General features: G+C 36.7%; 4 protein-coding genes across 4 annotated transcripts; 2 read left to right on the top strand and 2 right to left on the bottom strand.

The window, feature by feature from the left end:
* Positions 1–522: 522 nt before the first annotated feature.
* LOC107726442 (uncharacterized) lies at positions 523–3,326 on the bottom strand. Its single transcript, XM_016536010.1, has 4 exons — positions 3,311–3,326; positions 2,711–2,881; positions 2,219–2,294; positions 523–1,159 (listed from the first exon to the last, which is right to left on the bottom strand). Exons 2-4 carry the CDS (start codon positions 2,839–2,841, stop codon positions 731–733), a joined length of 636 nt encoding a protein of 211 aa, XP_016391496.1. The 5' UTR covers positions 2,842–2,881; positions 3,311–3,326; the 3' UTR covers positions 523–730.
* Positions 3,327–6,820: 3,494 nt separating this feature from the next.
* On the top strand, positions 6,821–14,075 carry LOC107726418 (zygotic DNA replication licensing factor mcm3-like). The gene is made up of 17 exons (XM_016535975.1): positions 6,821–7,004; positions 7,166–7,278; positions 7,657–7,865; positions 7,951–8,081; positions 8,512–8,750; positions 8,874–8,982; positions 9,173–9,326; positions 10,061–10,192; positions 10,298–10,506; positions 10,751–10,925; positions 11,127–11,253; positions 12,023–12,173; positions 12,299–12,439; positions 12,672–12,772; positions 13,039–13,103; positions 13,400–13,484; positions 13,673–14,075. Exons 1-17 carry the CDS (start codon positions 6,930–6,932, stop codon positions 13,869–13,871), a joined length of 2,415 nt encoding a protein of 804 aa, XP_016391461.1. The 5' UTR covers positions 6,821–6,929; the 3' UTR covers positions 13,872–14,075.
* Positions 14,076–15,954: 1,879 nt separating this feature from the next.
* Positions 15,955–17,125, top strand: LOC107726441 (interleukin-17A-like). Its single transcript, XM_016536009.1, has 3 exons — positions 15,955–16,146; positions 16,382–16,560; positions 16,742–17,125. The coding sequence occupies exons 1-3, from the start codon at positions 15,958–15,960 to the stop codon at positions 16,983–16,985; spliced, it is 612 nt and encodes a 203-aa protein (XP_016391495.1). The 5' UTR covers positions 15,955–15,957; the 3' UTR covers positions 16,986–17,125.
* Positions 17,126–17,216: 91 nt separating this feature from the next.
* LOC107726489 (stathmin-4-like) lies at positions 17,217–22,094 on the bottom strand. The gene is made up of 6 exons (XM_016536095.1): positions 21,993–22,094; positions 20,893–20,948; positions 20,135–20,230; positions 19,793–19,998; positions 19,516–19,707; positions 17,217–18,427 (listed from the first exon to the last, which is right to left on the bottom strand). Exons 2-6 carry the CDS (start codon positions 20,903–20,905, stop codon positions 18,368–18,370), a joined length of 567 nt encoding a protein of 188 aa, XP_016391581.1. The 5' UTR covers positions 20,906–20,948; positions 21,993–22,094; the 3' UTR covers positions 17,217–18,367.
* Between the last annotated feature and the right edge of the window lie 3,832 nt (positions 22,095–25,926).

Consider the following 25,926-nt stretch of genomic DNA (forward strand, 5'->3'; position numbering starts at 1 on the left):
GGGGGGGGGGGCTAGCGCAGTTTACGTGCCCTCGGTTACGCCGAATGACAGCTGCATGCTGCAACATCTCACAGCCTCGTTTATATAGCGTCAATATTCATAGCATTATTACACTATTTTTGCACTGTGTGTGGTTTATTTAGTGTATTTTTACTGTTGTGGTGTCTGATGTCTGCTGCTGTTAATATATATATTATATTAAGTTAGTTGTCCAGTTTAGACAGCATTCTGCAGTTTCCAGAGCAGTCCGTTGACGTGTCACCTTTCACCTACTTCATTTGGTCTATTTCCTAAATATTCAGCATTGTGTACAAACAGACATTTGGAAGAAAGCGTTCATCATGTAATGATATCTGGGGATTATAAACTTTCTTCTGTCGGCGGCCGTGCCCGACGGACTTCATCCTCCAAAGGGGATTTTAGGTCTGGACAGCACAAGCATGTTGGGTTTCAGTCTCTGAATCCAGCCTGGGTATTGGCTCGAGGCATTGTGTCATGTGACTCACACTGCCCTACAATAACCCTGACATGGTTGGCTTCCTTTATAGTTTTATATGAAGTTGCAGCAATGAATGGATATATTTATTAGTTCACATGATAAAAATCAATAAATACAAAAATATTTATTTTTAACAATATTTATATGTGTTGCAAGTTTGTTTTAAGGCTTGCAAAATGTGAAGAAATACAAATAATGCATTGTAAATGAAAATGTTGCCCTTTCGTCATACTAGAAATGTTTGTCTGGAATGGGAGGGACAGCCTCCATAGCAATATCACTCATATCAACCACAGTATCCGTATCAGAGAGAGGTGTTATGTTCTTCTGACTCTTGGTTTTCCAGTTCACTGCAGCATAGACAGCAGTCGGTTCTGAGTCGGTCAAATGTTGAGGTAAAGCATCAGGCTGCTCCACTGCCTGCTTGTTTACTGGTTTGTTGAGGGTTGAGACAGAGTGATTATCATCAGGCTTTGTCATTGATGGGGAAGGGCTCTCATTCTCCCCGTCAGCTTTGTCAGATGGAGGCTGTAACGGAGGCTCACTAATGCACTCATAAGGATTTTCCTCATTCAGTTCAGCCTCCACGAGTGAGTATATATGATCAGTTAGATCCTTGGCATCTAGCATATATTCAACACTCTGGGACTTAGGTAGTTTCTGTAATAAGGACATTAGTTTGTGAGAATATTAATTTATTTATTAGTTCATGTCACATACTAGGACTTTTATGTTGGTCCTATTAAAATTATTATTATTTTTTAAATCATTAGCTTTCTCTATCTGCTTTCCATTAAAGTGTAATTTCCTTTAGAAGATTAATCCAATAACTATCTGGAAATTACTTATCTTATTAGATGTAGATGAGTTTGTGTCTTCATCAGAACAGATCCAGAGAAATATCTCCAAGAAAAACATTTCTTACTCACCAATAGATCCAGCAGTTCACCAATGAATGCAGTGAATGGTTGCCGTCAGAATAAGAGTTCAAACAGCTGATAAAAACATCAAAATAATCCACAAGCAGCAAGTAATGTAAGTAATCCACAAGCTGTGTGTTTGTTATACACAAATCCATCACTAAGACATTTTGCTTCTGGCTAGAATACAAGTCCTCTAAACATAATATTGCTTTCTCCATAAAAAAAGTCATCCAGTCTGAATCAGGAGAGAAATATGCACAGATCAAGCATAATTTACAAGCAAAAACAGTCCAAAACAGTTAACAGTCACAGGTGGAAGCATTATTATGGATTATGGAATGCGATTTTGGCCAGAAGCGATGGTTTATAGTTAAAACACTTTAATTAATTGATGCACTGGAGTCGTGTGAATTACTTGTGGATTATTGTGATGAGTTTATCAGCTGTTTGAACTCTCATTATGATGGCAACCATTCACTGCAGAGGATCCATCGGTGAGCAAGTGATATAATGCAAAATTTCTCCAAATCTGTTCTGATGAAGAAACAAACTCATCTATGAAATTTTCAGCAAATGTTACATTTTGGGAGTTAATTATTCCTTTAAATAATATTTGGACTTGAATAAAATCAAGTAATTTAGATGTTGTCAAGTGAAGCACATTTTTTAAGCAACCTGGCCATTTTTTACAGAATACATTGAACAATAATCCATTGAAGCAATAGCCAAGAGTAATACTAATTTACTGTATATATTGTATTGTGAATATAAGTTTTGTCTTATATCAGGCTCTTACATTTTGTTGAGGTGCCGATGGAATATTTGTTTTCTCTCGTCTGTGCAAATACCTGGGTGAAACACTGTCAGACATACTGGAGACATAAAAAAAGAAAAGTCACTATTTCAAATGTTACAGATATACAGTAGCATCCACCTTACATCCTGTTTATTTTCCTGATATTTTTTGCATGGTGTCTGCATGCAAACATGATGTTATCAATCCATCTTTGTGGTTTACATAAACACAAAGGTACTGGAGTTGACAAACAGGTCTCTACTTTTCTTACACAGACATTAATGTTATTCATGCTGCGTGACTTGGGCACTTGGTGACTTGTGCTTCTGAACCTGTCATTGCACATTCCACCCATTTACTCACAGCATTCTGTTACAATCACTCCCTTCTCCTGGGTGTGTTTTGAATCAGCACAAGATGTGATAATAACCAAATTCCTAAATATGCATATAAATATACATAAAAAAGAAAAAGAGAAAATGAAAGACTTACCTGAAACAGCTTGTACAAAGGCTGTAGACTGTGACATAAATGATGATGAAGATGGCTGACACAATGCTAATCTGAAGGGAGGAAGAACAACCTGATAACCAGGTGATCAGACCCTCCTCAACAGGGGCCATCACTCTTCATACAGTTTCTGTAATGACTGAACTGGAAGAACTGAAGGAAAGTAAAATCAATAATCTGTAACAGTTGATATTCTCAATGAGATGAAAGCGAATACAATGTAAGCAGTTATTACGGTTCTCACAAACACGATGACTACACAGGTGAGTACTTGTACAAGTCACACCTTCTTTCATGTTAACACAGACTGGTGTTGCTGCAATGTTAAGCATATTACTATTTTGAAAATGCAAGGAGACACAGTAGCGGTTGAAAAGTAATGCCAAAAAGTATAAATATTAAAATACTAAGAGGTAATACCCAAGGCAGTTTAAAATGTACCTTAAGCATATAAATCTTTCAAACGAATATTCATGCTCTGATATTGTACATCATCTGTGTGAGATTTTTCAGAAACTAATATCCATAAACAGCCGCCTTCTCTCAGTCTGCCTAAAAGAATGAAAGAGAATGTCCCCTTACCTTTGACCTCAGTTACACGATCCTAGATCACCCATCATCATCTTGTCTTTACTGGCAGCAACACACTGATCCAACAGGGATTTGACAGAGTCACACTTTCTCATCTGGATTTCTGTCACTCCAGTGCCTAATCCATACATCCCTTAAAATAAACCACTTCACTTGCATACTTATTCAGTTAGCTTAGTTGTTCCTTTTTAATAATAAAGTATAATTTCTCATTCCTTATTTAGATTTGATATATAATGGTTAGTTCTGTTTTGAATGATATCTTAATTTAAACAAACAATTTACGGTAATTAAAACAAAAAAAGTTTCAGTACATGAATGGAACACTGCTGCCACCTAATGGACAAAGAATGTATGATAAACGCGTGGCTGATCCTTGCACAAAAACTACCGTTCTGATGATGCACTGAAAGTGACAGATTTTTTTAAACTTTTTTACATAGCCTACAAATAAGTCTCATTCAACTTGCTTAACTAAAATGAACTCACCAAAGATTTATTACATGGATTTTAATTAGGGCTGTCACGAGTCCTTGATTCAGTTTGAGTACTCGATTTTTAAAAATCCTCGATGGACCCTTTTCATAAGACTGTGATGACGCGTTTAACGGTCATCAGCATCGTAAATCCTCGAAAGTTTTTCATATTTGTATTTAAAAAAAAATGTATGTACATTTATAACACTATTCTTTGTATTAGATCACCTTTGCATCAAGTTACAAAAAAACAGTTAACGCTAATGCGAGGGTGTTTCTAATGCAGCGTTTATGCGATGGACACGGTAAATTTGACATCGTTCTCTCTTCTGACTGCTGTTATCAGTCCAAATTGGGCCCAATTAGCCATTTTCTCTCCCCGGTGTCATGTGACTCATTAGTGTTACAAGGTCTCAGGTGTGAATGGGGAGCAGGTGTGTTAAATTTGGTGTTATCGCTCACACTTCATATATTGCAGTTAAAGCAGACAAGGCTTTTAACCATTTTACAAAATTTAGTAGACAAAATACAGTTGTAAATAAGCATGTAAAATTAAAGATAAGAAAATTATACTTTTAAACGTGCCTGATCAGGTAAAGAGGGAGCAAGAATATGTGACATTTCATACAACAGAAAACATACTTTCAAAACGCCGGAAACTATCTATGCATGGAAAAATAAGAAAATCCTTACTTCCTACTTTTAAGTAAAAGGGAGTAAATAGCCTAGTTATGTTTATATATATATATATATATATATATGTTTATATATATGTTTATATATATGTATATGTTATATGTTTATATATACATATGTATATGTTTATATATACATATGTATATGTTTATATATACATATGTATATGTTTATATATACATATGTATATGTTTATATATACATATGTATATGTTTATATATATATATATATATATATATATAAATTAGCAGCTTCTCACTGTGCGGAACCGGTTGAAAGCCACTCTTCGATCCGCTCTTCGTTATTTTTTTAAATATATAAGGGGTTTCATATCGATCCATTCCAAAGATTAAATCTGGTCCTCAGACTTTTTGCATTTTAACCTTGGCAACTGCGCTGTGCCTGTCAAAGTCTCCACAGAGACCTGTTGTGCCGGTGGCTCCTCGTGAATGTGGGCGGGGTTACAAATCACTCAAACGACACAGTTCAGTTCACAAGCAGACATCACTCAGTTCACTCTTCGAAAGAGCAAAAGTCTGAACGAAAAAAGGATATAACTTCAAAAACACTAACATTGTACAGTGGGCTTACATGATTATAAAATTGTCAATTGTACTCGTTTTCTCAAAATAAAATTAATTTTATATTAAATTGTCCAGCAGAAGCCATGCTTGATTGAAATGAAAGGTTATTCAAAAATACAAAAATAAACAACACGTTACGGTACAGATATTCGCCGCTAGATGCCATTAAAGCATTGATGATAGAAATGTTTACCTTTAAGTCTCTGCTTACATTAGATTTTCTCAAATCGAAGAAATATTGCACAATGCACATGTTCTGGAAATGTACACAATTACAAGCATTTTGGAACAATATTGTACTATTCGTATCATTTATCATCAGCTATCAGAAAAAAATATATAGGGACCCTTGCAGTACTGTAGATTTAAAGGAGAAAATGTTATGTAGGATCACCACTACAACTTAAATCACCATTTATTTCATTGCATCTTTTCTATACAGTGAAAGTGAGTGGTGATTGAAGCTGTCGTTCTGCCAAACATCTACTTTGAAAGTAAGAAAACTACTATTTATTATTATGCTGCTATTTATGGTGGCAATTATAAAACTTGTAGGCATGTATTTAAAAATGCTAAATAGAGAATGAGGAGTTACGTCACGATCTTTTCACTCCGCATTGCATTTCGGGAAGGCGCCGCCATATTAGCAGGATACGCTATCCGTTCCCATGGTTACTTCTCATTCTCTATAAGGATAAATGCTTATCTTTTGTTTTGTTTTTGCCTTTAAGTTAAACAACCATTCATTCTTCATTGTATCGTTTGCAGGGAAGAGAAGCTATTTTATCGCACTGCATGATATGCACTGCATTTCTCTCTTAGGTTTTGTAGAATTTGGTTTACAGTGTTTAACGTTACTCGATTAGCGTGAAAACAGTGTCGACCGCTGGACGCTCGCTGCTGCTTCAGTCATATGGTACATTATCCACCAAATAAAAGTGTGTGTTCAACAAGCTGACAGAAGTCGATCCATTTCTTTGTTGGAAACTTTTAAATGACAAAGTATAATTGTTGTCATTATAAATATTCATTTTTCCATGGCCACGGAGGAGAATCACAGATTGAACTCACTGTATAAACAGAACGAATGCCCCCTTTCAAACATACTGGCATTAACTTTAAAGTACGTCGACGACATGTTTGTTGTCGGCAAAGACCAACAACAACAACTACAACAACTCCTCTGTCCGTAAATGCTGTTTTGTTGTGAGCGCATATGAGGTTCCATTTGTGTCAAAAATGAGTCGACTGCTTTGTGCTTTGTACTATACATTTGTCTCTGTCTACAGTCATTGCCTACTTGTTCAGGTAAATCAGTATATGTAGGCGTGTATGTTGTCTGTTGACGTCGTCTTAATCTGTCGTCCTGCCTGCTTTTTCTCTGTCATTTAATTACTGTCGTCCTTATTGTCGTTTTGTTCTGTCATCTTATTCTGTCGTCCCAACTGTCGTCCTGTTCTGTCGTCCTAACTGTCATCTTATTCTGTCGTCCTAACTGTCGTCTTTACTGTCATCCTATCTGGTTTGTTGTCGGCAAAGACCAACAACAACAACTACAACAACTCCTCTGTCCGTAAATGCTGTTTTGTTGTGAGCGCATGCGCAGCACCGCCACACTTTTCGCGCGAAACACTCAAGCGGGCCGGGCGAATCTTCATTCTGTGAATTTGATTGGACGCCGCAACCCAAGAGACCGAATATGTTGATGAGACACCGGTGTGTCGGCCAATCAGCACTCGGATTCCACAGCCAGAGAAGCCTGGTGGCGCGAAAAGACACACAACAGTGCTGAGAGCGACACGAGGTGCTTTGCACTGAGCATTTCTCAACACTTTTAAAAGCTATACAGAAAAATGGCCGTTGAAGTTCTGGACGATCAGGAAATGAGGGAGGCGCAGAGGGATTACCTGGATTTTCTTGACGATGATGTAAGTATAACATATTTATTATATATTTATTAACTATTAAACTACTGAAGTTAATGTGCCTTACAGGAACAAAGGCCCACTCTTATGAAGCATTATGTAAATTACTTTAAAATGTTTTTATGTGTTAACAACTTTTTTCCTGCGTTTCTACCTTTTCCCAGCAAGACCAGGGCATTTATCAGAGCAAAGTACGACAGATGATCAGCGAAAACAAATCCAGGCTCACTGTGAACCTCAACGACCTCCGCCGCCGCAACGAAAAGCGAGCAGCCAAGTATGTTCAGCTTTTTAAATAGTTCTTCTACTTATACTTTACAGTACAGTTTATGTACAATGCATAGTTAAATTACATTATAGTATTTAAATGTGTATGTACGCACATAAATGTATTTGTATGTCACGCATAATAATTTATATGTATTTCAAATAATATGTTGTTCTGAAATTATAGTGTGATGTTGCTATAAATGTTGGAGGACCTTTGTTAACGTCAGGATGTTAAGCAATGTTCATTTTAGCAATAACTGGTTATAGCTGTTAGTCTGTGACGCATAATAATTTATATGTATTTCAAATAATATGTTGTTCTGAAATTATAGTTTAAGGTTATGACATGTTTTCATTGAAATTAACTCTGGTCTCTGGTCCTCAGGCTGCTGAATAATGCTTTTGAAGAGCTCCTGGCGTTCCAGCGTGCCCTGAAAGATCTGGTGGCTTCAGTAGATGCCACTTATGCCAAGCAACACGAAGAGTTCTTCATCGGTCTGGAGGGCAGCTTCGGCAGCAAACACGTCTCCCCTCGAACCCTGACCTCTCGCTTGTTGGGTAGCATGGTGTGTTTGGAGGGCATCGTCACCAAATGTAGGTCCAACGTTATATATGTACGTAAAGAGTTAATATGTTGCGTGGATGGTACATTGATAAAATGTTCTCTTTCTATTTACAGGCTCTTTGGTGCGTCCCAAAGTAGTACGCAGTGTGCACTTCTGCCCAGCCACTAAGAAGACCATGGAGCGCAAATACACCGATATGACCTCTTTGGATGCTTTTCCTTCAAGTGCCATTTATCCCACCATGGTACTGTATTTTGTCCACCTGACCACTTAGATTATTGGAATAGCACAGGATCAGGAGATTTGAAACGTTTTAAATACCCCAAATTTGATGATGACCTTGTAAGGAACCCCTTTCTAAAATACATAGTCACTTATGTATTTACAGAGTCGTATATTAAATACAGAGTATATATTTAATAGAGACATATTTATAGTCGGTGAGAGAAGTAGTGAGTTTGATATTGTAGAGACAGCAATGTCAGATTTTTAAATTAAATAATACATTTTATTAATTATAGTAAAATAATAATACAGTTATTATCATATTGTTGTTTTTTTATGCTGAACTTTTCTGTAGCAGCCTGCTGGACCTCTTGTTTGATAATCCCAGCTCTAGATGGTTTATAAATGGTTTCTTTAATGTTCTCACTTTCTATATTTGATCCATTCAGGATGAGGAGAATAATCCACTTGAGACTGAGTTCGGTCTGTCCATCTATAAGGACCACCAGACCATCACAGTGCAGGAAATGCCGGAGAAAGCGCCTGCCGGTCAGCTGCCCCGCTCTGTGGACATCATCCTGGACAACGACTTGGTGGATGCTGTAAAGCCAGGGGACCGTACGCAGGTGATCGGCACCTACCGCTGCCTGCCTGGCAAGAAGGGGGGATTCACCTCGGGCACCTTCAGGTAAAGCTGTTTTGGAATTTTATCAGTATAAAATCAGTTTTATTGTAGAATTGTTATTTAAAATATATAAAGATTATTTGCTAAAGCTTTGATACGTTTTGTTCCCCGTGTGTGTTTGTTCAGGACCATCATGATCGCCTGCCACGTCAAACAGATGAGCAAAGAAGTCTCTCACTTCTTCTCTGCAGATGATGTGGCCAAGATCAAGAGCTTCTGCAGAACTCGCTCGAAGGTAAGAGGATGGAAGTGTAAATGTGTCTAAGATTTGGACACATAACTTGTGTAATAGATCTAAATATTTGTACACATGCCTAGTGCATCACTAATTTGGGCACAAGAGTTTTGTAAAGTTATGAATTTAATTATGTTATGAACTTCATATTAAGTTATGAACTTAATATGAATGGTTTCTACTCCTGTAGAATTTGTTTGATCAGTTGGCTCGCTCCCTGGCCCCCAGTATTCATGGTCACGAGTACATAAAGAAGGCGATTCTGTGCATGCTTCTGGGAGGGGTGGAGAAGGTTTTGGAGAACGGCTCACGCATTAGAGGAGACATCAATGTGCTGCTCATAGGTATTTACTTGCTTAGATTTGCACAGATGATGTTCTAAAATGAGACATTTAAGGTAAAATGAATGATTCATATTTACAAAATGTTTTCTGTGCTGGACATCAGATTGATATCAGGTTGATATTTGTTTTTGTAACTATATAATTTGTAATTAGGTCCAAATGAAACCTGCATTTTTTTTGCTATATTCTGTAGAGATCTAGTGATATCACATATATAAAGTATATTTGACATAAAAAAGCTTTAGGTTTCAATGACTTTGAGGATCTAAACCAGGTGTTTCAAACTGTTTGATGCCCCAAATTTGATAATCATCTCGCAAGTACCCCCTTTCCTAAAATATAGAAGCCCTATTCATACTCTGTGAGAGAAATGGTAATAGTGATGTAATGATGTCAAATTATTATAAAAAAAACGACTTCACCTGATTTCAGTGCTTTAATGACGTCTTTGGGTGCTGTTCTTTACAGACCCAGCAGATGGCGCAGAATTGATCCATTTACTGGATTTAAAAAAATTATAACAGATTAAAACAAGTGTAAATATCAGTTCATTTCTAAATAAATATATGTACTGATTATGAGGGGAAATCTGCAGAATGGATTTAAACCAAAATATATTAGAAAAAAAATATTATTGACAGTATTATACTCTTAATTAGTAACTTCAAATAAAATCAATTTACACAACATAAGATAAGATGTTTAAATTCTGCATATATATCTCTATTTCTCAGGTGACCCCTCGGTGGCCAAGTCTCAGCTGCTTCGGTATGTTCTGCACACTGCTCCTCGTGCCATTCCCACCACAGGCCGAGGCTCATCAGGTGTAGGTCTGACCGCAGCTGTCACCACTGACCAAGAGACAGGTACTGCGTTTCACACACACCATCAAGACAAGAACCCATAGGTTCAATAATAACAGCTTCTTTTTTTTTTTGTTCTCTTAATATTAAGCTGTGTCTGTCACTCAGGTGAGCGACGTCTCGAGGCTGGTGCCATGGTTTTGGGGGATCGAGGGGTGGTCTGCATTGACGAGTTTGACAAAATGTCAGATATGGATCGCACTGCTATCCATGAGGTCATGGAACAGGGACGCGTCACCATCGCCAAGGCCGGCATCCACGCTCGACTGAACGCCCGTTGCAGCGTCCTGGCAGCTGCCAACCCTGTCTATGGCCGAGTACGTGCTTTATTTGGTGTTCGTAAGATCTGAAATATCTAAGTAAATGGGCTTGCATTGTTTCATAATGTTATTCTTAATAAATATCCAGTTTAGTTCAGGCAATCAGACTTGATAGAGCAAGGATCTGGATTATAGCCAATGCAAATAGCAACTACTCATTGCTAGTCATTTCTTTGTAATTCATGTTCTATTTTATGAATTTGTCTGGGTCTTTTCATGGTTTCTCTCTCTTCGTCTGCAGTACGATCAGTATAAGACCCCCATGGAGAACATCGGTCTGCAGGACTCCCTGCTGTCTCGTTTTGATTTGCTCTTCATCATGCTGGATCAGATGGACCCAGAGCAGGACCGCGAGATCTCCGACCACGTCTTGCGCATGCACCGCTACAGAGATCCTCATGAGCAGGACGGAGCAGGTACAACAAACATTTTATACTATTTATTTTGTGTTAGGTGTGCCATTTCTGTGCAATTAAGGTCATCAAATAGAGTTGCTTAAAAATGGAATAGGAGAAAGTATTTTAACATTGAAAATTACATTCTGTGATATATTCTGTACTACAAATGAATCATGTTGCAAATAGTCTCTGCTGAATATTTGCGTTTGTGTGTTTCAGCTTTTGCTCTTGGTGGTACAGTTGATGCACTGGCCACTGAAGACCCTGATGTAACTCAGGAGGAAGAAGAGGAGCTACAGGTGTACGAGAAACACAATCCACTCCTCCATGGCAGCAAAAAAGTCAAGTAAGGACTCGTTTCATTTACTTCTCTAATGCAAATCACAGTGGTTTACTCAGACCAGATTATGTCTGGTTTATGATATTGCCACATGGCTTCAGGCATGCCCCTATATTTGAATAGGGATGCCATGTTTTGCTTTTCTACTTTTTCAAGAAAATATATTACTGTTTAAAGGTTTGGGGTTGGTAAGATGTTTTTGAAAATCTCTTATGCTCACCTAGGGTGCATTTATTTGATCCTAAATATAGCAAAAGCAGCAATATTGTGATATATTATTGCAATTTAAAGTAACTGTTTTCAATTGTAGTAAATTTTAAAATGTAGTTTATTCCTGTGATTTTTTTAGCAGTCATTACTCCAGTATTCAGTGTGACATGATCCTTCAGAAATCATTCGAGTATGCTGATCTGGAAACATTTCTTATCATTATTATCAATGTTGAAAACAGTTGCGCTGCTTAATATTTCTTTGGGAACCGAGATATATTCAGGATTATTTAATGAATAGAAAGTTCAAAAGTACAGAATTTATTTGAAATAGTGATCTTTTGTAACATTTTAAATGTCACTTTTGATATATTTAATGCGTCTTTTCTGAATAAAATATTAATTTCTTTAAAAAAATCTTACTGCCTTTCAGCTCCAAAGGTAGTTTAGTTTAATAATGCATAAAATAAATGTGGTACATGCTAATCCTTTCTTATACATTCTTAGCTCTATGTGAACCCATTATTATACACCAAAATGTTTTTTTTTTTGTGATCTTTTTTTAGGGACCGAGTGGTGAGTAAAGCATTCATGAGGAAGTACATCCATGTTGCCAAGGCTCTTTCTCCTGTTCTGACTCAAGATGCAGCCAATCACATTGCAGAGGAGTACTCGCGTCTGCGCAACCAGGAGCAGCTCGGCTCTGACATTGCACGGGTAAATGCAGCCGCTCAACAAACTTATGAGTTGGTTTTTTGGTCAGGTATTGGTAAATAGTTGGTAAAAGTTCTTATGCTGTCAGGTAACTAATCTGAGGAATCTGTGCTGTGTTTTGTCCTCAGACGTCGCCGGTCACTGCTAGAACCCTGGAGACTTTGATCCGTCTGTCTACAGCTCACGCCAAAGCTCGCATGAGCAAAGTTGTGGAACTGGTGGACACCGATGTTGCTGTAGAGCTTGTGCAGTTTGCCTATTTCAAGAAGGTCTGTTTTGTTTATATTGTAGCTCATTGGCCACAGTTGTTTACTTGATATTAGACAGATTTGAGTTCAATTATAATGACTTTTATCCTTTAGATTGGTGTTTTAAGATATAGATACCTTATAGATGGAGTTTACAGATCCCTACTTTTTAATTTATCGTACTTCTGTTGTACTTAGGTTAATTTTCTGTCAATTTAATGAATGTCTCCGTCCCTTATTCCCCGTTTTTTAGGTTTTGGAGAAGGACCGTAAGCGCTCTAGAAATGGTGAGCAAGACGCTGAGGATGAAGAGGAGGATGAAGTACAAGACACACCTCGAAGACTGAGAAAAAGGTCTAGTGTTGTTCCATGATAACTTTGCAAAATCATTGATTACGAATTTTCCAAGATACACATACCAATCAAAAGTTTTGAAGATTCTTGAAAGAAGTCACAAAGCTCACAAAGGCTGAATTTATTTGATCAAAAACACAGCAAGAACAACAATATTATGAAATATTATTACAGTTTCAAATAACTGTTTTCTGTTTTTAAATGAATTAAAATGTTATGCTCAATTTTCTGAGTGAGTTTTCTCTTTTTTGCCTTTCTGAGCGCAGACCATCTCGGGGCAGTGAGTCATATGACCCCTATGACTTTGATACTGAGACTGAAGTACCACAAAGTAAGCTAAACCAACAACAAACATTTAATTTTTGTTATGCTGAATGGGTTAAATGAATTCTACATTATTTTTTAAAGTAAATACAACATATCATTATAAAAAAAACATATTTGAATTATTTTTTAAACATAAAAAGATGTTTTTTAAATAAATAAAATGAATGTAATTAATAAGTAAATGAAAATATTATAATTTGTTTTAAAGATTAAGATATTTAGATATATAGAAAGCATCACTTTTAATCATAATGCACATAAAATGCACATTCAAATGATATGAATAATTTTTGTTCTCAGTTCAGTCCCCAGCTCCTGCAAGGCAGGATGAGGAGCCAATGGACATTCCTGATCAGAACGGTCACACAGAGTTGTCTGATGACAGGTAGGCGTTTAGGATTTGTCTGCTGAGATTTTGGGTTTCTCTTACACTCAGCATTTTTAAAGGGCTGCCACATTCTTTTGAAGTATTGTTTCTGATTAAGTTCTAAACAGAAACTGCATGGTCTGCAGGACAGCTGATTGTTTCGGATGCTGTATGTCTGACGCACCATGTGTGTGTTTTTGCTGTAGGTTGAAAGAGTTTAAAACCGCATTGCTGGAGGTGTTCCGCTCTTCTCATGCTCAGTCAGTTGGCATGATTGCTCTGATGGAGGGCATCAACAAGAGCTGCCCATCACCATTTAAAGAAACTGAGGTCCGTGCCGCCCTCAGCCGCATGCAGGACGACAACCAGGTTATGGTGGCTGATGACATCATCTTCCTTATATAAATGTGTTTTCTGGAGAGTAAGAAAATGACAGAGTTCAAGTGTAGATCTATTTCAGAAGATTTGCAATGTTTATTTTCATGTTCTTGTACATGCATACGCATTCACTCAAGACATTTTCAGTCGATTTTTCTTAATGTATATTTTTCACATGCTTGTTACATGCATACAAATGCATGTATTAAAAAATTTGTACTTTACATTTTTTGTTATTTTTCTCTCTGTAACATGTTTAATGTTTATCAGCATTCTTAGATTTGGTTAATATTCTTCAGAAATTAGCCTTTTCTGTTGGCTTTTATATTTTTCTTAAGAATAGCTTGGACCAGTGCCTGCAGATTATTTACATTTTTTTGTTTTACAACTTGTAAATACTGAATTATTGTTTAAAAATTATTAAACCACTGAAAATGTAAAAAAAAGAAAGTGTCAATAATGTTCAGTAATATACTTCTGAATACAGTTGTTCTGTTAGAGTTGTGGCCTAGTACTCCACACACATTGAGCTGTGGTGCTCAAGCAGGAGATGGAGGTTTCAACTCATTATCCCCATCCCAATATTGTCCTGTCTATTCTGCCTCTGTCAATAAAAAGTGGCAAAAACGTTTTCTCATTGACTTAATTGTATTTTTCTACAGTATACTTATACATACAAAATACTTACGAATGCAATACATACACTGTACTTTTAATATACAGTACAAAAAGACTAATGATCAAGATCTAGCGTTACATAAATCTCTGCTCTTTTGCATAACACCAAAAAGCCACATAACCTCAAATTAGTAATGCATTAGACATTCCCAGTCATTAGTTACTGGTTTCCCTCATTGCCCTTTCAGTCTAGTGTGGGTAGAGCCTGTCTGTGTATTATTATGACTGGATTGTCTCATAGATGTAGAGCAAATGATGATTTAAATGCAAAGTGCAGCTCCTCATTTATAAACCTTTCTGCTCAAGCATGCAGACGCTTCAAGATGCGTCTTCTTACTGTCCTGCTTCCCGGTTCATTAAAACTGGTAATTGTAAACTTGTGATGGTGTGGGAGCTGGAGAAACCCTAGTAAGGGGATAAAACCTACAATCCTGTCATCATTTACCTCATGTCGCTCCAAACCTGCATGACTGACTTTCTTTTGCGGAAAAAACAAAAATATTTTGAAGAACATTGGGAACCAAACAACATTGGACCCCACCGACTTCCATTATACAGTATGGACAAAAAGACAGCTGAGGTTTCAGGTTTGAAATGACATGAGGGTGAGTAAATGGCTGAATTTAGAGTTTTGCAACTTTTTGCAACTGGTTCTCATGCCATTCAACATTAAACATACCATTGTTGTTTTTCTCGCCTGCTTGTAATGTCATTTTCTAAGAATGACTCAGGAGATGTTATCATATGCTTGTGGTCGTGCTAGTGTTGGCTGCTGGAACATGCTGTTTCAAGAACCAAGTCAGCACTTCAGTGACCTAAATTGAAACTAGTGGAGGAGTATAAGAGCACTGTGTAGGGCTACAAGTGTCAGTTGGTGTATCTGGGGCATATTTAACACTGAAATCGCCAAATGTAACCCGTTCATCGTGCTCTTAATAAGCGCTAATGCCTCACAATAGGGCTCTATGTATTAAAAACTTGAAAATGAAACTGTTAGATCTCAATAAGCAGGCTAGACACACTTCGATTAGACATCTTAGGTTTTTTATGTGCATGTACATGCATTTGTATTAGTTCACATATATATGGGTCACTTTGTCTCAGCTATTACCAGCAAAAACCCAGTCCTTTCAGAACACAATCAACATATCCTGTCAAAGCTGCTGACCCATATAAAATGCATCTGCTGGTGTACAAATTTGTTATTCAGAAGTCTGCTGATGTGTATATGGGTGAAACGTGAGAACGTGGGAGAGCGCAGAACGTGGGAGAGCGGAGAGTTTAAGTGCCCAAGTTAAACAGTGAAACAGAAGAACCTCTAATGAACACCCTTCTAGCCACCTTTCATATTACATGTGAAAAAACGGTGAACTGATATTACAAAAAGACACGCATTGCAGATTGGTCTTCATTATCAGAGTTTAATGTTCTCAAGATGATTATCTACAGTACTCCAGATTTGTCTATCTACGTCAAGATCAGGAAGTTAAAGGCTTCCTCACCAGCCTATATAAAGAAGAAGAAGGTTAGATGCAGGGCTCAGACACTTGCTGTCCTTTGTGTACCAGCTCTGAACAGCCATCAGGGAACTTACATTTTTATTCTGAAGATGCAGCTCTCTTTGGTGAGTTTGTCACACCAATGAATTAACTCTAATGATGTTGTTCTTCATTTTAGGGGAATACAAGTGAGAAATAATCTACTTGAATTTAAAATTTGACTCGCAGGACTAAAGTTTGCAAAGGCTTTTTGTTGTTGATTTTCACCTTCAGAGCTTTCGGATGTTTAGGCAAATTAACAATATCAGAACAAACCTTTCAAGCAACACACTGTAGTACTCTTTGTCTCCATCTCCTCAGGTTTTCAGAGCTGTGCTGCTGCTTTACCTGCTTGCCCTGTTATTAAATGGTGCTTCTTCTCAGAAAAAGTCTAAAAGAAAATCAAAAAAAGGAAAGCGGGTCATCTTGGATGCATTTCTGAACCTCTCAATGAACGTCCCTCTGTCTCCAAGCAGATCTTTGTCACCATGGACATACGAGTGAGTCTTTGATCTGATAAATCGTTACAGTTGTTCATTTTGATCTCATATTATATGTGTGATATGCGGGGGTTCTTGTGCAACAAATACGCGAATCATAGCAATGATTTGGAGTAGTTTTGGATAATTTGGTTAATTGTAATTTTTTTGCAAGTGAATTTTTATAAATGTTTCAATTCAGAGAATCCTGGGACAATTCCCGAATACCATCGAAAATCTCGGAGGCAAAATGTGAAAAAAAAAGCTGTTTAACCAAAGATGGTAAAGAAGACTTCGGACTGGAATCTAAACCAATCTACTACCAGATCAACGTCTTGAGGAGAGTGAAGAACAAAAATGCTATGCACTATGCCCTTAAACTAGAGACTAAAATAGTTAGTCTGGGCTGTACATGTGTTCTACCCGTTGTTGTGCCTCAGAATTAGTTCTATACTGTACTCTTACTATATTATATATTGTGTATATCTATATTGTTGCATTAATCTGCCTATAGGTACAGCGAACTTCTGTGGCATTGATCAGCTTTGTATTTATTGTCTTGATGAATAAAATATATTGTAACATTTTCTTTTTAGTTTTGCTTTGTAATAGTTTGTTTCAGTGCAATAATTGTATGAATAAGACAAGTTAAAATGCAAAAAAAAAAAAATCTTTGCTTTAGTTAAGAGAAGCATTTATTTGACTTTAACTGGAGAATTTAGTCATCTGGAAATTACAAACACAGGGAGCATTTACGTTCCATTCTTACATCAATTCTCATCATTGCACATACAGCGGCTCATTTTTGATGCTGCAGACACCAACATCAAACTCCTTTGTCTTCGTATAGAACGAGTAAAATAAACTGACTAGAATAAAGCTCAGTGACATGCCAAAGCAAAGTGCACTATTCATTTCTAAAACTTTCGAACTAGTTCCCAAATCCAAACAGGATCTTTTTCTCACACCTGAGTGCTTTCATTCTTCATTTCTGAGATGCCACTATGTGTTTTCCTACTGGTGAGCATCCTAATACAAATATAATGAATGAAAAAAGCTAAATGTGCTTCTGAGTTGTGCTTAAAGTGACGCTGTGCTCCACTTTTAATGTTCTGTATGTAAGAGGGACATGAGCTTTCACATTTACAGGCATCCAGAACGTTCTAATCTAACATTCATTTGATCATATTTCTACCTCCCATCGTCTCAGCAGGAAATGTGATATTGTACCTCTAGCCACCTGATTACTGATGCATATTAATGCATATTGTATAAGCATGCCTGAGGTTCTATGAAACCCTGTTGATTATTGAATATTGACATCAAACGATAATTAAAGAAGCTTGAGCCAAAGCCTCAGTAGATGGCACATGTTTTGGAAAAAGATGCTTTTGTGGTTTAGACTGTAAAAAGATATTTCCATTAGTGAGGGGTGACTTTAAGATGTAGTTTTTTATCTGTACTGGTTATGGTTATAAAAAAGCATCTCATCAATTCTACTTCCTGTCCTCTTCTTCATGTCATTTCAAAAGATGGGTTTGGTATATTCATTCTTTTTCTCTGAAGTAACCTTCTTGGCTCTACAAAGCAACATACCCTTAGTGCACCTTGCATTGTCATCTAGACAACATCTTCCTGTTTTTAATAATATTAAGTAGTTTTGATGTTGTTAAACCCCACAAAAGCTTGGTGTGTTGCAAATTGTCATTATCAATGTCCAATATGTCCCATTTTTTGAGATGTATTGGCTACCGTTTGCTTTATTTTCTCTTCACCGGTTTCATCTCCCTTGACTATAGTCAAGCTGTCCAGCACAGCAGGCGCTCCTCTACCGGCAGGCCTCCTCTTTCAGCTCTTTGTTCTTCCTCACCTCCTCTGCGTGTTTGTCCTAAATAGACAGACAAAAGAAAACTTACTCGATGTGTGTTCATGCATGTATTAGTGTGCCTGAGGGAAGCTAAATACAGCGGCATAAACAAAGTAAAGGAACAATCCACCCCTTTCTAATGCAATATTCATACGGATTCTATAATCAGACTGGGAAGGGGCTCAGATGCACAAAGGCCAGGAACCCACTGAATGTGTAATTGTCACAAAAATTTGGGACATTTTATTATTATTATTTTCAATTTGTAAATATTTTTAAATATATATATTCAAATATATATTAAATATAAGATTTTATATTATGTTCTATATATTATATATACTTATACATATATTTTTTAGAGAAATTATTACTTTTATTCAGCAAGGACGCATTAAATTGATCAAAAGAGACAGTAAAGACATGCATAATGTTACAATAACAAAAAAAAAATCAGATAAATGCTGTATTTTTGAACTGGGAAAGACTGGAGTAATGGCTGCTGAAAATTCACAGGAATAAATTACATTTTAAAATATTCTAAAATAGAAAACAGTTATTTTAAATGGTAATAATATTTCAAAATATTACTATTTATACTATTTACTATTACTTTTTTTTAATTTTTTTTTTTACTATTTTCGATTAAAAAAAGCATCCTTGGTGAGCAAATATTATTATATTTTTCCTATTTCCTATTTATTTAAAAAATATATATATTTTTACTATTTTTTGATTAAAAAAAACAGCCTTGGTGAGCATAAGATACTTTAAACTTTTTAAAATCCTATAAAACCTAAACTTTGGAATGGTAGTGAATTTACATGAAAAATTATATGTATGAAGGTAAAGGAAAAAAAGTTTTCATATTTGATTGTAATGACATTTTTAAAAGTAAAAACATACTTTTTTTAAGTTTAATGTTTTAGCTATGCATAATCAAATGAAATACATTTTCATCAGAAATAATCTTTAAAGTCCAGTTCTACATTTATTCTTTTAAAATATCCTGTTTCCCTCTGAATTATGTCTCATTACTTGTAAACAACAATTTGCATTTAATAAGTGCTTTAATAAAGTACTTTACATGCCTGTCAGTTAGTTTGTACCTTTTCCTGTAGTCTCTCCAGCATGGCAGCAAGCAAAGCCTCACGGTTTTCTTTGATGGCCTCCATCTTCTGCTCCAACTTTTCTTTAGCATTCTTAATGAAGTTGTTGTTCTCCTCAAAAGCCTTCTGGATGACCTCTCTCTCATGCTCCCTCTTCTCAGCAAGATGCTTTAACATCTCAGCCTCCTGAAACTGGGGAGAAGAATACAGCTGCAGCATTAAAATCAGACCGAAGAGAGGAATGGTTTGGGTATTTGGTTTGGGTGTAAATTCCAACCTTCCGCCTCTCCTCAGCTGCTTCCAGTTTCTTTTGGATCTCCTCCAGTGAGGGGTCCTTACGCTGGGGCATGGATGTGTTAAGCTCAGGCACGCCATCAAAAGAGGGGGGTTTCAGGATCACCTCAAATGCCTGGCCCGAGGCCCGCTTGTTCAGCTCGATGACCTCCATATCTTTGATCACACACCAGTTGAGATCCACTGCATCTTCAAGAATGATCACACACAGATTACTATGAGCATAATGTTATCAAATCTGTATTATATTTAAGCTCATTGTATTGTAGCGATAGAGATGTGTCTATAAAGTATAAATACCGATGAGTAATGTTTTATTATTTACCCTCAGCCTTGTATGTGGGGTTTTCTGCAGGGTTTGAATTGATGCAGGAGCACAGAAGTGACACTAGAGGGAGCTCCTTCACCTTGTCTCGATATGCTGTGCGGAGAAATGTCAGGCAAGTACAAAATTCCTTGTAAACATGAACAAAGCCTGCATTCTGTAAAAGATCTTGATCATACTTGGTTTAAGTGCAGAAAATTAGACATTTTAAAAGTAATTAACTCATTTAAGCACATAAAATGTCTCAACTACCTGACAGATATCACTAAATAAACTGGGTGAAGTAAAGCACTCCTACAGTATTTCTACTTGCTTAAGATAAAAGTACCTGTGAAATGCTTAAATATAAACAGAACAGAATCTCTTTTCGATCGGCTTTTTGGAACAAACCACGCATTTAGCCAAGTAGAAAACTTTAAGGAAACTTTTTTTTAAAGAAAACTCTCACAAAATCAATTAATGGCGTGATTATGGGGACGGGACTACATGTTTGCTTGGCCAATGGGAGTTTGGGGGGATTGTTTGGGAAACTTGATTGGAAACAGGTTCATTTCAAATAAATTACGTGTATTTCAAATATATAATTATAACAATTTCGAATATATAATTATGACAATATAATGTATATAACATGTCAAAAAAATATTCTTAAATATTATGTGCATGATATTTGTTACTCTGGAGAAAAATATTCAAATATTGAATTTGACAATGGGGGCTTTGGAGTTTAGGAATCCAGGCGGACTTTTGTAGCTTACCTGCCAAGGTCATGTTTATGCAGTATTGTGTGTAGTTTACAACCCTTCACTCTGTCCTGTTTAGAGACAGGGAGAGAAAGACAGAAAGAAACAGAGGATTAAAAAAAGAGTATGTTGTTTTTTTTACCACAAGGATAAAACACTGGCAAAAATGAACAAATAATTAATACAGTAGCAATTTATGTCAAATGCAGATCCATTGTGCATGAGATGTCTGAAAGGAGCTTGTTGTGTTGTGGCGGGACACTAGAGGAGCATGAATTCAGATGAGGAGCAGCAGGGAGTGTCACACACAATCTCTGTATTGTTACTCTGCCTCAAAGCTGCCACTTATCAGTATACAAAACAATTTTAGAAAACAATAGACATTACATAAATCCTAAAACCATGTGCAAAACTGACATGTTGAGCTGACTATGGAGAGACACCACTGAGAGAGAAGCATTGCCCTGCCATGTTCATAAATGAACACACACTACTTTTGTCCAAACACACACTTCCTGCATGTAGTTGTTTACTTACAGCTTGTCAGTTACCATATTTGTCGCTACATTGTCACATTACCGTTACAAAACAAATTGATATGACACCTTTATATATTGTTAAACTGTTGCCCCAAATGGCATATGTTCATAATGTCAGGCTAAACACAGGTAAAATCTGCTCTCAAATGACTACATGAATACAAAATGCAATAACATAAATGAATCCAACTGCAACCCTAATCACTGCAATCAATGTGTATTTGTGCGAAAGGTTGTTTACTGACTCTTGCCTTGGAATGACATAATCTAGTACACTCTTCAATTATGTCATCTTTTAACACATTGGTGCATGTCTATATACACAGATGTATAGACATACATTTGCCAAATACATTCCCATTTTCATGCATATAAAAGTTGTTTTGAATACATTATAGATGGCAGACAGAGCATGTTATAAGAACACCGAGTTCCCTTTAGACCTCTGGTGCAGCACATTTAGTCTTAATCTCAAAGGTAACATTTTTCATTTTAGTAATAAATGCAAGTCAGATCACAAAAACATCAGAGCACAGCAAGTCTCCTCTCATTTGATTTCGTGATGCCCACACTTACCTTTTCACCTTGATGAGGTGGTGTCCCTATCTTTCCCCCCTCTCTCTCTTTCTGTCTCTTTCTCTCTCCCTGGTATCCTCTTTTTCACCTCCCTCTCTTTTGCTCCGTGCCTGCTGCTCCTCGGATACAAGAGCTCAGAAGCATCAGCAGCAGCACCCCTCCTAGCGCATGACATCATCTTCCAGTGCTGCTATTGGACGAGGTGAGTGGCGCCGGTGGGCCAGCATTTCTCCATCACAGTGTTAACTCTTTGTGCCTTACTGCAGGTGTCCATGCAAAATAGAGGATGGGTGTTTTCCAACACATAATGTAGATGACAAAAAGAATTACAAATGACAGAGATTAGAATTCACTTTACAATAATATCAAAAATAATTGTACATTAATATTAGGAAATATTAGTAATAATAATACAACAAAAGCAAAAACAAAACAAACATTTTTCTTTTTCCAAAATATATTATATTATATTAAATATGAAATATATTTTAACATTTATTTAGATCACTCATTGCTCTACTGTACTATATCCTGTATTTAATATATTACATATATATTATACATTTAAATCAGACGTTACCCTCTGTACTATATCCTGTATTTTCATAATGTATAAACTGCATCTGTCACATTTGTGAACCACCACCTTTTCTTCTACTGCTACAGAACTCCATACCCATCCTATATGATGTCACCCAGATATCTGTCCACAAAGAGAGCAACAAGAGAAGAAAACAAAAAATGAAGGGATGTCAGGAAGCTAGAAGGTCTAAATACATTTGTTAGGGAGTGATGGACTCAAGCAAGGGGTGTGTCTCTGTACCGTACTGCAGTGTAATAGAAACTAAATTGTTCTGACAGGAACAGGAAAGATCTTCAGTCAGCCAGTGCTCCTCATCTAATGACCGAAACACTGACTGGAAAGAGAGAGGGAGATCATCACAATAAGAGATGTGATGATATAATTTAGGTGTCAGTGTAGCATGGTCTTAAGTTTTTCCTTACATACAGTATGATCCAAAAGTATTATTTGATTTAACATGCTGTGGATCATTTGTAATTTAACAAAGGCAAAATAACAACATTTTCACTATGGTCTCAGACGTTCAGACCCGACTGAATATCTTCTCAACATGCCACGCCACCTAGAATTTGGACCCCAGAGACTCAATCTGCATATGTCCCCAGGTGCTGTCTGTGTATTGATCTTAGGGGAAGGGAACAGTGGAAGCATAATGAATAAAAACCCTAATTAAATCCCACTGAGGTGTGACAGAAATCAGACAGTTACTGGAAGCACAGTCTCGCTCTCTCAGCACTGCACACATTCACTGTAAGTTGTTTGGGATGAAAAACACCTGCTCTTTTGTATTGAAATGTGCAATATTCTGCCCACTTGCTTTTATCTATTATATACATTTCAGCCTATTAGAAACATGGAAACGCACACCTCTTATGGCTTACTCCAACACAAAGCATGACGTAAAGTAGAGCTGTGAGTATGTAATCTGTCATCATCCCGTGCCTTCTGATGACTTCACCCACATATATTGATTCTACTTGACCAATATGATCATCTTTAATAAATCCAGTTGCAATGGCTTTCAGTAATGATTACATTTTGTACTGTTTGCAATTTTCATAGTCAGCCAAACCACATTTCTCTGACCCACTTCAAAGCTCTACTCAGCTTTTGTCAGATCTTTTGTCGGCCTGGTAATTTCTTCTGGTTAGGGCGTTTTTTTTTTCAACATTTCTCTTTCTCTGCAGTGTTTGGGTTTAGATGCCTAATCAGAGAAATGACACCGGTGATGTAATGGGACTGGACAGCAGTGGACTTCGAGAGAGAGAGAGCGAGAGAGAGAGAGAGAGAGAGAGAGAAAGACAGATAGGATAAGATTAAAGGGCAGGAAATTGATTTTTGTTTGTACTGTTTGCAATTTTCATAGTCAGCCAAACCACATTTCTCTGACCCACTTCAAAACTCTACTCAGCTTTTGTCAGATCTTTTGTCGGCCTGGTAATTTCTTCTGGTTAGGGCGTTTTTTTTTCAACATTTCTCTTTCTCTGCAGTGTTTGGGTTTAGATGCCTAATCAGAGAAATGACACCGGTGATGTAATGGGACTGGACAGCAGTGGACTTCGAGAGAGAGAGAGCGAGAGAGAGAGAGAGAGAGAGAGAAAGACAGATAGGATAAGATTAAAGGGCAGGAAATTGATTTTTATTTCCTTAGAGATTTGTAATTAAAATGGGGGATCTTTGTGCATACTAAACTCACCATTAATTTTGATCTTTACTCAGGCATCGCCTATATGTAAAGCTTGAGACTATGAAAGCAAAGAGTATTTGCAAAAAAATAATAAAAATCTCAAATACTCCAACTATAATAAATTCTGGAACTCTAGATGCCATTCAAAATGCATTTTTGCTTCGAAAACATGAGACGCAGGCAGTGAAATGGCAAGAAAAGAAAGGTTTTTATTACCTTTTATTGTCATTTTTATTAAAAGATTAACATTAAAGGTTGGTTCACAAGGACACTAACTATATAGTACACACCACAACTATAACGATAATGACACAGAGGAACCATAACGGCAAATCACTTTCAGAACATTTTTTTCCCCCCAGCTGATGATGCAAGATGCAAGTGCAACAGTCAAACATGTTCAAAAGGGCAGGAAATTGATTTTTATTTCCTTAGAGATTTGTAATTAAAATGGGGGATCTTTGTGCATACTAAACTCACCATTAATTTTGATCTTTACTCAGGCATCGCCTATATGTAAAGCTTGAGACTGAAAGCAAAGAGTATTTGCAAAAAAAAATAAAAAATCTCAAATACTCCAACTATAATAAATTCTGGAACTCTAGATGCCATTCAAAATGCATTTTTGCTTCGAAAACGTGAGACGCAGGCAGTGAAATGGCAAGAAAAGAAAGGTTTTTATTACCTTTTATTGTCATTTTTATTAAAAGATTAACATTAAAGGTTGGTTCACAAGGACACTAACTATATAGTACACACCACAACTATAACGATAATGACACAGAGGAACCATAACGGCAAATCACTTTCAGAACATTTTTTTCCCCCCAGCTGATGATGCAAGATGCAAGTGCAACAGTCAAACATGTTCATTTTGTGTGTGTTTACATAGAAAAACAATGGAAAAGTAGTGCAGTGGAATGGAAAAACTCATTATGTGAATAGCCCCTATAAGACATTTTTACTTGCTACTAACCATCCCCTTCATCCCATGTTTTTACCACTCTTGGACCTGTTGACATGCCAGATGCTCTGTTCTCTCTTCTTAGGCTTGTTGCCACGGATACAGTCTTGCACCATCTACAACTGTCTGGACATTATTGACAGCTTTGAATTATTGGCAGCTTTTTATATGTCTGAAATCCTGAAACCAGCCGGAAACTTTTCTAAGATGATCAAACTGACTGAAAAGGTCACATATAAGGTCTGGACTTTATTAAATCTGATCCATTTACTTGATGAGTGCACGGTTAACCTCAGACAAAGTGAAATGTTTTGCTTTTTCTACTATCCCTGTTACTGTTTCTGCATATATGAAGGTAATTTCTGTTGCGACAGCAGAATTTCCATCAAATAGGAATATGAAGTATCTCATCTGGTTCCTACACAGTCTGAATGTCATTTTTTGAGACATTATAGATTTGTTTTTTAGACATAAAAAGGAATTAAGATTACCTTACATAAGATTTTCTTGTATTGTCTCACAATACCTTTTCCAGATGTTCATTATGACTTCCTCCTGTCTATGACCGAGGTGGTCTGGAAATGCCCCACTACTCACATAAAATGGCTTACAGGGGAATTAAGTTATTATGGGTCACTGCCTAAGGTCATGGTTTATGGGTGAATTGAATTGCATTCAAGAATGAAGTGTTTATGGACAG

Source organism: Sinocyclocheilus rhinocerous, unplaced genomic scaffold, assembly GCF_001515625.1.
Source record: "Sinocyclocheilus rhinocerous isolate Xijiao unplaced genomic scaffold, SAMN03320098_v1.1 scaffold605, whole genome shotgun sequence".
Classification (NCBI taxonomy): domain Eukaryota; kingdom Metazoa; phylum Chordata; class Actinopteri; order Cypriniformes; family Cyprinidae; genus Sinocyclocheilus; species Sinocyclocheilus rhinocerous.

Coding starts and splice junctions, on each gene's coding strand:
- LOC107726442 (XM_016536010.1), bottom strand. CDS start 2,841: ATGGCCCCTGTTGAGGAGGGTCTGATCACCTGGTTATCAGGTTGTTCT. Junction 2,295..2,710: donor CTTTGTACAAGCTGTTTCAG/GTAAGTCTTTCA, acceptor TTATGTCTCCAG/TATGTCTGACAGTGTTTCAC. Junction 1,160..2,218: donor CATCGGCACCTCAACAAAAT/GTAAGAGCCTGA, acceptor TCCTTATTACAG/AAACTACCTAAGTCCCAGAG.
- LOC107726418 (XM_016535975.1), top strand. CDS start 6,930: ATGGCCGTTGAAGTTCTGGACGATCAGGAAATGAGGGAGGCGCAGAGG. Junction 10,926..11,126: donor TCATGAGCAGGACGGAGCAG/GTACAACAAACA, acceptor TGTGTGTTTCAG/CTTTTGCTCTTGGTGGTACA. Junction 13,485..13,672: donor ACAGAGTTGTCTGATGACAG/GTAGGCGTTTAG, acceptor TTTTTGCTGTAG/GTTGAAAGAGTTTAAAACCG.
- LOC107726441 (XM_016536009.1), top strand. CDS start 15,958: ATGATTATCTACAGTACTCCAGATTTGTCTATCTACGTCAAGATCAGG. Junction 16,147..16,381: donor TGAAGATGCAGCTCTCTTTG/GTGAGTTTGTCA, acceptor CCATCTCCTCAG/GTTTTCAGAGCTGTGCTGCT. Junction 16,561..16,741: donor TTGTCACCATGGACATACGA/GTGAGTCTTTGA, acceptor GTTTCAATTCAG/AGAATCCTGGGACAATTCCC.
- LOC107726489 (XM_016536095.1), bottom strand. Junction 19,999..20,134: donor CCCCACATACAAGGCTGAGG/GTAAATAATAAA, acceptor TCATTCTTGAAG/ATGCAGTGGATCTCAACTGG. Junction 18,428..19,515: donor TGGAGAGACTACAGGAAAAG/GTACAAACTAAC, acceptor CTGTCTATTTAG/GACAAACACGCAGAGGAGGT.